At 47.6% G+C, this 15,908-nt stretch overlaps 2 protein-coding genes across 3 annotated transcripts in view; one reads left to right on the top strand and one right to left on the bottom strand.

Moving 5' to 3' along the window:
- The window catches only part of PIERCE1 (piercer of microtubule wall 1), a 378,509-nt gene that overhangs the window by 124,463 nt on the left and 238,138 nt on the right, over window positions 1-15,908 (top strand). The window lies entirely within an intron of this gene.
- The window catches only part of OLFM1 (olfactomedin 1), a 35,207-nt gene continuing 28,250 nt past the window's right edge, over window positions 8,952-15,908 (bottom strand). For both annotated transcript variants that reach the window (XM_069873676.1, XM_069873675.1), the window contains exons 5-6: window positions 13,782-13,888; window positions 8,952-10,717 (exon numbers count right to left, since the gene is read on the bottom strand). In XM_069873676.1, coding sequence (XP_069729777.1) covers window positions 10,043-10,717; window positions 13,782-13,888 — 782 coding nt within the window. In that variant the 3' untranslated portion in view covers window positions 8,952-10,042. The remainder of the gene's footprint in view (window positions 10,718-13,781; window positions 13,889-15,908) is intronic.

The raw sequence follows: 15,908 nt of genomic DNA, 5'->3' as shown, positions 1-15,908 counted from the left end.
TTTATTTTAACAGCTCCTTTTTTAGGGCTATGCTGTGAACACGCTCCTCCTGTTGAACGGGCTTGTTGCTATGGGATAAAGTGATCCAAGTTCCTTGTTTTGTACTTTTTCTCCCTTCTGCTTATGTGCAGATCTTGTTCCTTGCTGAAGGACATCTTTTTGTGTGTTCCCCAGGCACCGGTGGCCTGGCTGCATGATCTCAAGGAGCATCTTTACCCTGCACCTCCACTTCTTTCCAGGGAACTGATTGTTTGCCACCAGTTTTATGCCCTCATGGAGTTTCAGCTGCAACTGGGCTGAAACCAAACCCAACCAAACCCAACTAAACCCAACCAAACCCAACCAAACCCGCTGGGGTGCCTTGGCTTCTGCAGTGCCCGAGGACTCATGTAAGGGTCAGGGTGGGTGTTTGACGTAACAGAGTACTTACAATATTAATTTAACAGATGGGAATTACAATATTAATACCACATTTAATATTTAAAATGCAAAACATATTACAACACCAGTGTGGACTACCAGGTCTGGTTGCATGGTTCCAGCAGCCACAGCAGCTACTGCTGCACGCTGCCAGCAGCGCACATTACAACTCCTAGCACAGTCCATTAGATAGCATCACCCCTAGGACAAATGTCTTCTGACCCTCAGCTGACAACCATCATGTGCCCTGGTGCATGAGGGTTGATTGCCCTTCCGCAGGTTTTATCCCATCTGGTTTAACTGCGGAGGCTATTTTTATGCCAAAGGCTGGAACATTTTACAGCTCTTTATCCCAGATTTGTGCGTGCCCAGGGCAGCGGGGCTGGGGTTCCTTGCCCTGGCTGCCAGCCAGGGATGGGCAGCACCGCGCTCGTCGCTCTGTAATGAGCAGAAGAGTGAACATCTGGCAGTCGTAGAGCAGCTTCTATTCACTTGCATCATGATAACACAGTAACGATGGCTGGTAATGAAAAGTCTGAGAGTTTTTCCTGTGCAAAACACCCGCTTATTGAGTTTCTGAAAGAAAGTGTGATGGCTAAAATCTGGGCACAGAGCCCTGTTCATTTACAACAGCTTAGCCTGCTCTGTCTTTTCTGCAGCAGCGGCTGCGCTCCAAGCACCTGCACGTGAGTGGTTCCTGTGTTGGTGATGCGTTAGGTACTTCGGGATGCTCAGCAGAAATTCAGCATCTCCTCCTGCAGAATGCCCTGTGTTTCCAGTTTGGCTTCCCTCACAGGGACAAGCAGGGGTTTGAAACTAAAAGCTGCAGAGGAGAACCAGTGCCCTGCCTGGGTCTAGTAAGGAGATAGATACTCAGACCTGGTCTGGTGTCATCATCATGATCACCACTGCACCTGTAGCAGAGAATTGCAGCCCTGTTTTGCTCCACTCACCACAAGTTCCAAATGCCTCCGGCCAATGCTGCATCAGTGATTTGGGCTGATTCTCTCTGCTGTTTCAGGGGAAATTATAAGAAAGAAGAAACGTGGAAGTCTAGAAGCATTTCTCAGCTCCATTCTGGGCTCCTTATTCTTCCTAAGATCTCATCTCAATCTCCCCTTTTACAGCTGAAAACCTTTCCCTCTCATCCTATCCTTGCAGTCTCTGATCAAGAGCCCCTCCCCAGCTTTCCCTCAGACCCTTTCAGTGCTGGAAGCTGCTCTAAGGTCTCCCTGGAGCCTTTTCTTCTCCAGCCTTAACAACTCAAACTGTCTCAGCCTGTCCTCATATGGGAGGTGCTCCAGCCCCTAGATCATCTTCGTGGCCTGCTCTGGACTGACTCCAACAGATCCATGTCCTTTCTGTGCTTGGGACTCCAGAACTGAATGTAGGACTCCAAGTGAGGTCTCACAAGAGCAGAGTAGAGGGGGAGAATCATCTCTTGACCTGCAGTTTATGGCTTTTCTGATGCATCCCAGGGTATGGTTGGCTTTCTGTGTTGCAAGCACACATTGCTGGCTCACATTGATCTTTTTATCTCTCCTTCCATCCTTCCACCATGCCTGCTCCCAGGTGATTCCACATTTGTGCTTGCTCATCCTGCTAAAGCAAAGCCACCAGCGTATTTTCCCTGGACCTTGCAGCTGAGCACAGCTGCCTGCCTGGTGCTTAAGGCCAGGATCACTGGCAAATTTGTACTCAGCTGCTAATTTCAAATCCCAGCACAGCTACTGAGACTCACCCTTGCGGCTTCACGTTGTGGAATTGCAATAAAACTTTAATTGAACGCCTTCTTCAAAAGAGGTCCTCCCTGAGTTAATGTCAGCCCCTCTGAGTGACCCTTCACAGCCACAGTATCTCTATTTTATTACGGCGTGCCACGGCCAATTTGATGGGGAAAGGAGACTGCTCAGGCCATGGAGAGGAAACGCTTTAACATTCATTCGAAGTGACAGTGCCCCAGTGCAATATGACTGGTAAATGCTAAATTGCCACAGATGGCAGATTTATGTTTCCTCTCCCCAAGGTCCCTTGCCTGTGTTGCTGGGGGCTTGCTGTGTGTGCTTGGGGAAGGACCCACGTTGGTGCTGCAGGTGCCGATCCGCTTGTAGACATCTCTCTTCTTTTTTTTTTTTGGTAGCCAGCTGCTCAGGAAGCACAAAACTGGGAAAGTATGAACAGAAGGGCATGAAAAAAAGTGATCCTGAAAGTGATGAGGTCTGTAAAAGCCAGATCAAAAAGCCAGAGGGAAGGTGAGAAAAAGCTCAGCCCTTGTCTGTCGAGAGGGAGCTGACGTACTACAGAGCAGCCCCAAAGTTCGGAGGCTGCTGAGGGCAAGGAGGAAGGTAGCAGCTTATACAAAACTTAGAGACGTGGCCACTGGTCTGGGATGCTGCTCTCTTGTTTCACACCAAAGCTATTTCTCAGAGCGTCTGTGACCTCCTCCTGGAGGACAGCAAATCCACGAAGTTGCCAGTGCCCAGAGTGGCCGTGGCTGCCTGCGCAGTGAATTCCTTATGTAATCACTCTTTTGCTTCCCTCTTTTCATCCTTTTTTTTGGTTTTATTTGACAGATTTGCTGAAAAAACAGCGTGGGAATACAAATGACATGTTCAATACAGATCAGCTCGTGGCTTTACAACATCCCAAAGAACATAAGTACCGTATTATCACAAGTCCCCAGCACAGGCTGAGAACAAAAGCCCAGTGCTCATCGCTTTGGCACGGTGCTGTTTGTCATGGCTTGCAGAGATCCCTCCTTACAGCTCTGCCGCACACTGAAGCCCCTTCCCTCGGTCAGGTCCCCTCGGAGATGCGTGTCCTACAGTGATTATACAACAGGCTCTTAATGGCCATGAACTCATCCAGCCTGGCAGACCCAGGGACTGTTTTACAGGAGGAAGAAGCTGTTTGGGGTTAGTTAAATCTCTGTGGGCTGGTTCCCATCCTGCTGCAGACAAGCTGCATCCCTCTTGCACACTCGTTGGATGCAATGCGAAAACCCCATCCCTTCCAAATGCTTTGGGAACCATTTTTAAGAGGTTTTAAGCAAATCACAGAATCTGTCTCCAGGTCAGAAGAGCCATTGCTGCTCCCCTTGCTTCACGCTGGCTTTGCAGATGTAGGAAGATCTGCCCTGGGCTTGCTAATCAGCCACTCACTTGCTCATTTTTTTGGCCACCACAGCAGATCAGGTCATAGATTCAGCTGAGGAGCCCAGGAGAAGCCTGTGCAACTCCCTGCTTCATAGGAGAAACCCATTTTTCTTCCGTGTTCATATCTGGTAGCTGCACTCCTCCAGCTAACAGCTTGTGCAATACAGTGAATATAATCCATGCCCATCTGGCTTTTATTTATTCATGATGGGCCTGATCCTGCAACGTGCTGTTGGGAGGAGCTGAGCCTTCCTGCTCCTTTTTCACTTCTCCAGGAACAGAGGGTTTCAGCAACTACCATCATTTAACAGGAACACATCCAGGGTAGATTAATATAAAAAAGGACATGTACATTTGTTTTTGCAGTGCTGTGAAAGTGGAGTTATTAGGAAATCAGGCTATAATTGCCTTCTTAATGATTCTTACTCTTCCTCACCCATTCAGAGAGTCATCTCTGTTGTCTCAGGTATAAAAGGAGCAGCTTCACTGACATGGTTTATGACTTTATTAAAACCAAGGATTTTACATTAATAACTATCAGCTCCTCAGCTATATTTCCCCAATGAAGAAAATGTGTGTATTGGTGTAGGTCCAAGGCAATTTGTAAACACCAAGTATTAAAAGCCTCAACAATTCTGAAAAGTTTTAATTGGAAACTCAACAAATTGCTTTGCAGTGTCTTAATGATTCAATATGGAGCTCTCAGATAATGAGGAGCTAATTAAGGGGCCAGGATTCATTTTTTTATGATAACTGTCTCCATATGGGCTCTGCATTCGGTGCTTGCAGAACTAATGAAGGTCAGAGAAGTAACAGCAAAAGAAGAAAGGAAAATTTTTAGCTCTCAGTGTTGTGATGATGCTAAGCAACAGTCAGTATTTCTGCCTGGGTTTTAGGGCAGGTGCTGAGCGAGCTTCATTTAATTCAACGGGACAGCCTGTGTAAGCGCTATCGCAGCTTGAAGCTGCATTTCACAGCCCTCTGCTGCTCCCGTGGGCTTTGCCACCGGTGGGGGAAGGATGAGCTGCAGTTCCGTATGTCAACCCTGAAAGCCAAGTTCTTCCCTGCACGCAAAACCAGTTACACAGTTTGCTAGACATGGCCTGGAGAATGACAGAAATACGAGAGTGAGGAGCTGTGCTCTGAGCTGGGCTGCTGGGATGTCCTACTGTGCCCAAAAGCTGTGCAAGCATCCTCTGGGTCAGGCACGGGGCTGCAGGGATCGGGGCTGTCTCAGAGCAAAGGACAGAAAAGGACCACGGCTTGGTGAACTGCAAGAACGACAGCAAACCCCATCAAATACCTCATTCTTCCCTAGGCAGTCATGAACTAACTGGAGATCATTGGTTCGTATGACTCCTCCCAAGTGATGGGATGAGGGGAAATAGCCTCAGGCTGCACCAGGGGAGGTTTAGATTGGATATTGGGGAAAAATTTGTTTACTGAAAGAGAGGTGAAGCATTGCATGAGGCTGCCCAGGGAAGTGGTGGAGTCTCCATCCCTGAAGATGTTAAAAACACATGTAGATGTGGCACTTAGGGATACAGTTTAGTAGGCACGGTGATGTTGCGCTGATAGTGGGACTCAATGATCTTGGAGGTCTTTGTCCAACCTTAACGATTTCCTGATTGTATGACTCAAAGGATGAAGGACAGCAGTGTCATGACATGCAGAATTAAAACTACCTTGTTACTTGCTCAGCTGCAGAGGTGGGACTCAGCATGGCTGATGAGGCTGAGAGCAGAACCCAAACCCTCAGAAGTATCCAGCACGGTGTTTTTGAATTAATCCCTTGTAAAATATTAACAACACATAAATACACAGACAAAAGTATGGTCAGATGTTTCTCTGAAGTAACTCACTGACTCCCATGACTAAATTTGGACCAGCCAAGCCTCGTGCACCAAATAATTAAGTCATAGGCTATAGAAAGCAATCCTTTGGGACATACTTGTCTTTGAGTGGCTCATCCACTTGAAAAGTAATACATACCATTAAGTGTATGACCATATGGCATCCATTTATAGACTATTGCACTACAGGCAAATAGGACAAAGGTACGCCCCTTAAAGCACTTTTCTCATCTCATTAACTTTGGGTACATGTTACAGCAAAGCTTCTCTGTCTTTGTGGTGTTCAAGGACATTTTCTGCTGTTGAGTCTTGCCTTAAATGAATTGCACTAGGTAAATTAGAATCTAAATGTAGCAGTGCCCTAAAGCAAATAGTGTTATTTTGCCTTTCTGTAATTTAATTTATTTTTGCAGATCAATGTTTTGAAGTAAACGTGTTCTTTTGTCCTCAGATCTTGCCTAATGACAAAGCTGACATTGGGTAATTTGGCTCTTGGCCGTGTTTTGGCATGGCAGCGTGCTGGGAGATTCGAGTTGTGCCCTGCCATATGCTCTGATATACCTGAAGCATCTCCCCAAACTGGGTAGACGGGCTGGGAACAATCTCTGTGAACACCTACAGAGGTCTTAGAGAAGAAGCATCTGGTGCTCGAGACAATTAGCACAGCCCCGTGGCACCCAGGTGGGTAGGAAACAGCGTATGCAAAGCCCAGCTGCTGGGACAATCATAGAATCATCAGGTTGGAAAAGACCCATCGGATCATTGAGTCCAACCGTTCCTATCAAACACTAAACCATGTCCCTCAGCACCTCATCCACCCGTCCCTTAAACCCCTCCAGGGAAGGGGACTCAACCCCCTCCCTGGGCAGCCTCTGCCAGGGACCAATGACCCTTTCTGTGAAAAATTTTTTCCTAATGTTCAGCCTAAACCTCCCCTGGTGGAGCTTGAGGCCATTCTCTCTCGTCCTGTCCCCTGTCCCTTGGGAGAAGAGCCCAGCTCCCTCCTCTCCACAACCTCCTTTCAGGTAGTTGTAGAGAGCAATGAGGTCTCCCCGCAGCCTCCTCTTCTCCAGGATAAACACCCCCAGCCCCCTCAGCCGCTCCTCATAAGGCCTGTTCTCCAGCCCCTTCACCAGCTTCGTTGCTCTTCTCTGGAATCATCTGCACTGAAAAACAATGCAGCGTATACCAGAGCCGACAACAGCCACGATTCAAAGCCACAGCAACAGACTCACCCCCATGCGCTCGAGGAGTGGGTTCAGTTTTCTGCAAGAGCCCAGCTCCTGTTGTAGGCATCAGCGCCTCTCCCGTTGATTGCAGTGGTCGCTGAGTCCACCTCTAAATCTTATAAAACCAGCACACTCCCATTAAATGAGTTTGCACTGAAGAAATGCATTAATTATCTAGAAATGATTGCAGATGCCTAACAGATTTTTTTTGCTTAACAGATTTCTCCTGTGCATTGGCGATCAATACTGCTGCCTATTCTACCATGGGTATCTACCCCCCCCCCCCCCGCGGTTTTTTTTAGCTTCTTGCAGGGAAAAACACTGCTATGTATTGAAGATCACAAACCTGGCAGTCCAGAGCCCTGGAAATACGATGTGTAGCAGAGAAAGCAGTCCTCAGAGAGCTGTCCCCATTCTGGATACAGCCAACATTTCAGTAAGAGGAGTAGTGCTGACACAGGGCAGTATCTCAAACCTCTGTAGCTGGCTCAAACAGCTACATGCAGAGGATTGTTTGCTGCTTGTGGTCTAATCCAGCTCTGGGAAGCCACATTACACTATTTTTTAATCCTGCACCACCCCCATTCTCCTCCTTCTGAAGAGCCCAGCGGGGACTTTCAGCTAAGCCTGAGAGGTTGAAATCCACATGTGCAATTTGCAGCAGTCACCGATTGCTTATATTCAATTTCCTGACCTCAGCGATCTGTGCTCCTTCCAAGGGCCCTAACGCATCCATCTGTGGAGTTTGAAGGCTGAACCTCATCAGCAAACATAGCTGTTCACGTACCACTTACCTGAAAAATTGTCATGCCTGGTCACTTGCTCCTCTGCTGGGAAAGGAGGTAACAAGGGTCTGATGACACCAGGGTGAGCCCTTTTGCAGCTTGCACAGCTACCAAGCTCTCCAGCTGCCCGTGAGATCCAGCTCAGTGAGCTCCTTGGGTGGGCAGCAAAGGTGGGACAGGACCTGTGCCTTCACCTGGAGCACCTCACACCAAACAGTGGCAGCAGAATGAAGCTGCCGGCACAGGGTTCCTAGTAAAACAAACCTTGCCACGAATGGAGAACGCGGTTGGAAAGGTTTAAGGGGAGAGTGGGGAAGTGCAGGTTGAGAAGAACATGTTAGCATGTCTGAAGCTTCAAGGCATCAAGGGCTTTAGGAATGGCCAGCTGGAAAAAACACTTTAGATCGTTTCAAGGTGTGGTTCGTGCTGCTGAACTGCAGCATCCTGCAGCTCTGTGAGGCTCCTGCTTCAGCAAAACGAAGAGGAATGGTTGTGTGGAGTGCTCAGGCTCCAGTGGTAACAGCTGCTCACTGTAATAAGCCTTGCAGTGCTAGCTGCATTAAATAGAGGGATATTTTTTTCTTTACTAGCATAAGACTAGCAAATTCGGCATGAGAAGCACTCTAAGCAGCTGCGAAGGAAAACAATCCAACTGCACCCAGCAATCCAAGGCACCGTGTCTCCAACTCTAATGAAGTGACAGATGACACAATTTCCTCCTGCTGTAGCGCTGCTATCAAACGCCGTCACCCTCTGACCCTGGTTCGCTCTCAGCCCTGGGCTGGGGAGGAGGCCAAGCACAGCGCCGCATTAGCACACCTTCGCTTCCCCTCACAGTGGCAGGATTTTTCTCTGCTTGAAGCAATATCTGCTCCAAATGCAAATGGGAAGGCAATCCCGCTGTGTGAGCCCTTACGGAGCAGAGCTAAACTCTCCATCCTCCCAGTTCCTCGCTGCTGGCTCCTCCAGCTCCCAGCTGCAGCAACCCATCAGGTCGTACCCGATTCAAGATGTAAGGCGAGTGAGGATGCTTGCTCAGTGATTACCCAAAACCCCCACAATGACTCTGGTCTGGAGGCCAAGTCTTATGAGGAACAGCTGAGAGAACTGGGATGGTTTAGCCTGGAGAGGAGCAGGCTGAGAGAAGACCTCATCACTCTTCACAATGCCTGAAAGGAGGTTATAGTGAGGTGGGTGCTGGTCTCTCCTCCCAAGTCACAAGTGATAGGATGAGAGGAAACAGCCTCAAGTTGCACCAGGGGAGGTTTAGGCTGTATATCAGGAAGAATGTCTCTACTGAAAGAGTGGTGGAGCATCCTTCCCTGCAGGTGTTCAGGAAACATGTAGATGTGGCACCTTGGACATAGTTTAACAGGCACAGTGGGGTTGAGCTGATGGTTAGACTAGATGAGCGTGGAGGTCTTTTCCAACCTTAACAATTCTATGAATTCCTGCTACCCCTCCCCTATGCTCAGTCACTTGTACAGAGAAGAAAATAAACAAAGCGGGGAAGTCTCCTAATATTTTTATTGTTCCTTAGATAACTGTGGATAGTACAAAGTTTTCCTCTTAAAAAAAAAATTAATTACCTTCACACTTCCATAAACACAGCTTCCCATGGGAATCTGATGCCACAGAATTGCCACGGAAGCGAATGCCAACCACCATAATGCTATGTAGATAGTATAACAGTAAGAGAATATTCATGTAATTATCAACATGAAATTGGTTATCTGTGTATAAGGGTGAACACTGATCTTTTTTTTTCTTTTGAGAAACAAAACCATCATTTATTAATCCAAACTACATCATTGCATTTACAACATTCATTGCATAAACTGGACATACAAAGTTTTGCCACCTCTGGTAAATAACAGACATACATTATACAATATATTTGCTGAATACATAAGTTCAAACAATATGGGTACAACAACTTGTTCATAATACATACTTAAACCATCGTGTTTAATAGTTACTAAGACACAGATCCATGAGCTACTTCGGGTCTCAGCACAGTTAATCTAAGTGACAAGAACACAGTTGAGAGACAGTAGCTGCAATGGAAGGCGAAGAAAACCAACCTGTGATAGGTCTTGTTCAGACAGCGAGAGCTCCTCACGGGTCAGCTTTTTCTGCTTTAGAAATACAAATCACACATCCATCACAGCTGACCGTGATGTCGGGGAAATGTCCATGCAACCCACACACAGAAGAGAACGAGTCTCCCAGGGATAAACTTTCAACAGTCATTGCCTTACTTCTTTAGTATGTACTATAGGTTTGCTATCAGAACAGAAACAAAACAAAACCCCAAACGTAAGTGGTTCTTTTAAGTGCAGTTCCAGCTGCAAGTACATGGTTATTCGTGAGTCTATAACACAGGGCCAGACTTCTAGAAATGTAGAGGTAATGCTGATCTGTCAGGTTTATGCTGTATAATCCTCCATGACGTTGGTCTTAATTTTGGCAGCTGTTTATATATTTACTTATTTAAAGAGTGCTTTGTTGATATGAGTGTTTTCTTTTATATTTGTTTCTCCCTTTTTTCCTTTTTTTTTTGTTATTGTTTTCTAAATCAGTTTCTAAACAAGGATGAACTACAACTCATCAGACCTGATGACGTGGAAAAGGGTGACATTGTAAAGTATTTGGTGCCCGTTGTTCCAGGCATAGAGGGCTCGATCCTTGGGGTTGTAGTCCAACATGGAAATGTGCGAGTACTTGTTTTGGAAGGGGATGTCGATGTACTCGTAGGTGGAGGCGTTGGTCTGGTAGGCGTAGTGCACCTTGGTGCCTCCCGAGTAGCCGTTGGTGACGTAGAGGGTGCCGCAGATGATGAAGGCCTCCCCGGCGCTGCGTTTTGGGTAGCTGGTGTTCCAGGTCTGGAGACTCTGCAGGGTGTTGGGGTCCAACTTGCTGATGACAATGTTGCCTGCATTCTGGTTGGTGGCGTAGACGGCCCAGAGCCCGTTCTCGTCCACCATGAGGTCAATGTCCGAGTGGCCGCCCCAGGCATAGTGGTACATGTTGTTGTAGCCAGCATAATCCAGGCTGCGAGTCTTGAGAATGGTCTCTGTTTTCAAGTCAAACCTGATAATTATGTGGCTTTGGTATTTATTGAAATAGATAGAGCCATTGTAGACCACTTGACCGGTGCCCGACCATGGGTGAGGGAGGCGGTGAGAGGTAAAATTGTCAGTATTCATGAAATCTGCCATGGATTTATATTCGCGGACGAAGCGGTTGTTGTGGTAGCTGTCCATGTACCAGACCTGGGCCAGCAACAGAAACACGTGGGGTTAGAAAACAGCAGGGACCTGGCTGAGCCCTTTGCACATCGTCCTAGAAACTGAGATGGGAATGAAATCCAGAGCAAGGAATCCAATCTGCTGGAAAATGATGCATCCAACACCTGCCACCTATGCCCAGAAATAAACCCAATTTTTGGAATCCCAAGTCAGCCAAGAAATCAATTGAATAGCAAAGCTTTCCTGGGGAGGTAACCTGATATCTCCCCAGGAAAAGTTGCATGGTGGACACCAACCTTCCAGAGGGCAATTAATATCTTTTCTCTGGCTAAGCCCAGCATCTCATGTTGATGCTGCTTTTGCTACCCCAAAACCCCATTGTGGTAGCTCTTAGTAAACAATACCAGCTGCTCTGCTGAACTCCATTAACTCGGCATGCAGAAGCGATGGATGCAATCAGTCATTGTCAAAGAAATTCAAGCAAAGTCCATACTGATTTAAAAATCATACACTTCTGCATCAAAAACTGAAACCAAGGCTGCTAAAATATAAGAGACAAAGACATCAAAATGCTTGCTCTCGGTAGATGGAGGAGAGATTTTAGATCATCATTTAAGTGCTGGTTCACTAGGGACCCTGTCTAGACTCCTTAAAAGAAAAAAAAGCTTTTGTCATATGAAACCAATTCCAAGGCAAACGACAAAGCTGTGCAGCTAATATCAAGAAGAAATATGCAGTCAATGAGAGACATTCTGTATACAGTTGCTGCCTAAAAATAAGACTTCTGCTTTCTGTAGAAACTGTTTAGGAAGGAGAAAAGGTAAATTAAATAGCAAAAGGCAAGTTTTAAGGATGAAGATTTGGGTAATGTCATAGTGCATGTAAACTGCTTTGGGCTGCTGAAAGTCTAAGTGGGGTCTGCAAAACCTTTGTAGGGAAGCTCAGCTCTCCATCATTACCTCCTTGGAAACACCACAGCGGTGGGAAATGAACATGTGGCAAATGGCTCTGACCTTGTACGCTCAGTGTGCACCTGAGGATGGGTGCAAAAGCCCCAGGGAAAAACCACACGTGTCCCTGAGCCCATGGTAGAGAAGTGTCTGCCAGCTGGGAGAACTTCTGCTGTCAGATGTGGCACTGGAGAGCATTCCTCGCTTAATGAAATGCCTGCATTCAACTAAACCAGCTTGGGAAATTACAAAAAACCCACTCCAAAAACTGATTGTCTCTCTGCTTCTCCCATTTCATCACTTGGTATTAAAAAATTATGCATGCCAATGCATTGTGCTCAGTTTTTAGAGGGACAAAGAGAAGCACAAAAGAGCAGAACCCTGTGTCATCACGCTAGAGCTGCAAGGTGGCAGGACCCAACAGCATTTCATGCTTTGGAGAAGCAGAGATTGATGGATAGCAACGTCTCGCTGCACCGGCTGGCTTTGAGCAACCTTCTCCTGCCAATACACATCAATCCTGGTGCTCAGCATCCACCCACTGCCTCGCTGCTCCTGTGAGACTCACAATTTTCCCCAGTTGCGTTCAATGATTTCATGACATGAAAAAATGACCGTGTGAACCACCAAGCACCTCCCGCAGGGCTTGGCGACATCAAATGCATATGATAAACTGCCCAACTCTCTGCATCGACAGCTTCCCCCTCTGCCAGGTAGCCAATGAGGTTCACTTCATCATGTGTTTCTAATAAAATTCCCTGTAGATTTATATATTATATATACACTTTGGCTTGGGAAGCTTGAGGTACAGTCCAGAGAAAACTACCATTGGTCACCAGAGAGAAGAGCTCTGTGCCTCCTCCTACCCTCCTTCTGAGAAAGATGTAGCCTGTGATGAGGTCTCCCCTCTCCCTCTTCTCCAGGCTGAACAGATAAGTGACTTTAGCCTCTCCTCGTATGGCTTCTCCTCTAAACCCTTCACTAACTCTGTGGCCTCCTCTGGATGCTCTCCAGATTTATACATGATGTATAAATCACGTTGGTGCCAAGGGATGCAGCAAAAACAGCCTGAAGGGGACAAGTCTGTTGCCTCTCTTGAGCAAAACAAGATGTGACGTAGGTAAAGCTTTCCCATCCCACTTCATAATTATGATTTTGTTTGGACTACAGAAGAAATTTTGTTCAATAACTGTAAAATATGGAGGTGTTATATTGAGGAACCAGTGCCAGCCAGGTGGCTGCTGGAGGGAAAGCTCAACTCATTGCTGCACGTCCATGGGTAAATGGAGCAACCCCCAAAGTTGGCTTCTGCAGACCATGCCTCGTCTTCTCTTAGGTACAGAAAGGTGATCACAGGGCAGAGCTCTCAAAATAGCTGCTCTGATACAGCCCTTGCTAGTGCCTTCATCCTTTGATGGAGGCTGCTGTGTGCAGGAGGGAATTATCATGCAGCCAAGCTCTGTGGTTTTTGTTTTGTTTTGCTGCCTGCAAATCCCCAGCAAACACTCGAGATATTTCCCATTCCATCAGTCATGGGAAGCCTGGATTGATTTTCAGCCAGTTATTGGCCTCCTACCTCCTTGGGATCAAAATTGAATGATCTGAATGGAGAAAAAAAAAAAAAAAAGACCAAACCAAAGCAAAACAAACCTCTCTGACTGCAGTCAGTTAATTCCTCACAACAATGAAGGCAGAGGACAAATGGAGTCAGACAACATTATCAGAGGCACTGGCAGCAGGAGAGCAGCAGGGACCGGGACTGCAGGTCTCACTGCTCAGCCCCAGCTCCCTCCTGGCTGCCAAACTCCAATGAGAAACCCAATATTTGGTTTTGGCTCGTGTGGGGGTCACAGACCTCGTGGTGACACTTCCAAGAGGATGCAGTGAGTTTCAGCTGCCCTGGGAAGGGACCACTGTGCAGGGCTGCTCAGCCTGCTCTTCATCCTCCCTCCCTGTGGGACCCTCAGCCTCCTCCAACTGCAGAGGAAGCCAGCAAAGCCCAGTGAGACGAATTAGGACCTTCCACAGGTTTCACAGGGCACAAACCGGGCTTCAGTATTTAGCTGTAATGAGTTTTCAATGACCTCAGCCACATATGGGCAGGTGGGAACACAGGGACAAAGCTGTTGGGGTCTTACCTTGTTCTCTCCCTCGGGAGCGAGAGGGTCCGTCATCCATGATCCAAACCTGGACCCCGAGGTTTTAATTGTGATTGGGTCACTTATTCCCGTCAGCTTGCCACAAGCTGAAAAAGAGTTCAAGGCTGGTGAGCATCGCGTCAGACCATCACCACAGCTCATTTGGTGGTGGGTCTTTGCCAGCCCTGAAGCCCCAGTGAGGGGCACCAGTGCTGGGTACCACCCCACTGCTCTCCCCTGTTAGCTCTGTTTTTATTTAATTAGAGTTAATTAGGCTGAGAACAACTGTTGGATGCTTTTGTTTGTTTCATGCCTCTTAATAACTATTACCCTTATCACGCTGACCCCCAGAAAACAAGCTTTCCTGCTCCAGCTGTGCTGCTAATGTGGCAGAACAGAAAATGAGAGGAGTTAGCCAGGGTCGATCAGCCAGGTGGAGAAATTAGCTGAATAGCTCTGTTCATTTCTGCTATAATAGAGTAGGTGCAGCCAAGATAAAAAGACAGATGTATCTATTCCAGCCCTGCTGGAAATACGCGTTTGTTATAGGTTATGCAAAGGAGATATAAAAAAAAATAGACAAGGTGGGAAATTAGGTGCAATACAAATCTCTTCCTTGCAAAGACCATTTACCAGCTTCTACCAGCCACCTTCTCTGTTCCCCATCATCCCCGCACGCTTAGGAGACACTAATGAATTCACCAGTCTCCTCTCGTATCCTCTGGCAGGCTGAGTTGGCCAGCTCTGGGAGAGGAACCCAAACACAGCAGGATGGAAGGCAGGAGGTCCCAAGGGCTTCTCAGGAGCTGCCATGGGAATCCTGCCCAGTCTCAGCATCACAAGAGGGATGTGCGCCGTGCACACCTGCTACGAGCCAGGTTTTGAAGCTTATTCAGGTTTTCCACACCATTGTTTTAATGCTATTGAATTCAGCAGGCACGTCTGCATATTTGTAAGCCCAACCAAGTACCTGGCTGTGATTTTAAGCCCTAAACACGAGGTGAAGCAGTGGCAACTCTACCTCCAGCTTGCTGCACTGGCAGTTCGTTTCCCTTCCATGGTTCTGTTCCCTGACACTGAACTCAGCATCCCTCGGGGGATGCCCATGAATAGATGCCTGCAACACTACAGCCTCAGCACTGAAGGTGCAGTCACACACTCAGTTCCTGTTCCCAGCGATATCCCCGTGTTTCAGCAAAGCTGTCATTCTGCTCTCCTACAACACCAGCATCTCAGCATATGTGCGCTGAGGAACGAAGATGCCGTGGGAGGGACTGGGGGCTGGTGTTGGATGGTCTGTGGCTACAGGAGCGCTCATTTAAATCCCAGACACATTCAGAGCAGAGCCTGTACTGCAGCAGCATCTCCTGAGCAGCACGAGCCAAGGGCAGTGGCACCAAGGGGACAGACCTGAAGCTCAGAAGGTGTTTCCCGGCTTCTCCTGTTTAACATGGGAGCCTCCGGCAGGCTGGGGAACGGGAAGGTGGTGATGCCAGGATGGTGCAGCTGCTCTGGGTGTTGGGTTTACGAGATGAGCTGCAGCTGCACTGTGGTACAGATGGTCCTCCTGCTTAGCAGGGGCACCCAGGGCTGGGGCTGCAGGTGGGGACACTTGGAGGTGCTGCTGAAACACACGTGGAGCTCTGCCACCTCAGGATCAGGCCCTTCTGCTCAAAATTAAGGAGAATCATAGTTGGGGTTAGAAGGGACCATTAAAACACCTTCCTGTCCACTCCCCCTGCAATGAGCAGAGACATCTTCTACTTGATCAGCCCTGTACAACCTGACCTCGAATGTTTCCACTCCGTACGCTCTGCAACAGCTCTTTGCTGCCTCTCTCCTTAGCCTATTCTCATCTGCCCCTTTATATTCCTGATCATGGCCACGGGACACATCCACCTACCTCAGCTCTGAGCTGCAGGCAAAGGGATCATCTTATCCTGGGGCATAAAATAGATGGAGATATTCTTGCTGTGAAGCAGCATGACATGGCCAAGGGGACTATCGTTCTTCCCACAGCCTTTAGACACCAGGCAATAAAGAGGGATCCCACCAAAAAGCAGAGAGCTTTCCTGTCCCCACTGAGACACGATGTATGGGAATTTGTCCTCCTCCTCCTCTGTCTGA

The sequence above is a fragment of the Phaenicophaeus curvirostris genome, chromosome 20, assembly GCF_032191515.1.
Source record: "Phaenicophaeus curvirostris isolate KB17595 chromosome 20, BPBGC_Pcur_1.0, whole genome shotgun sequence".
Lineage (NCBI taxonomy): Eukaryota > Metazoa > Chordata > Aves > Cuculiformes > Cuculidae > Phaenicophaeus > Phaenicophaeus curvirostris.
This window is presented reverse-complemented; position numbering and strand designations above follow the sequence as displayed.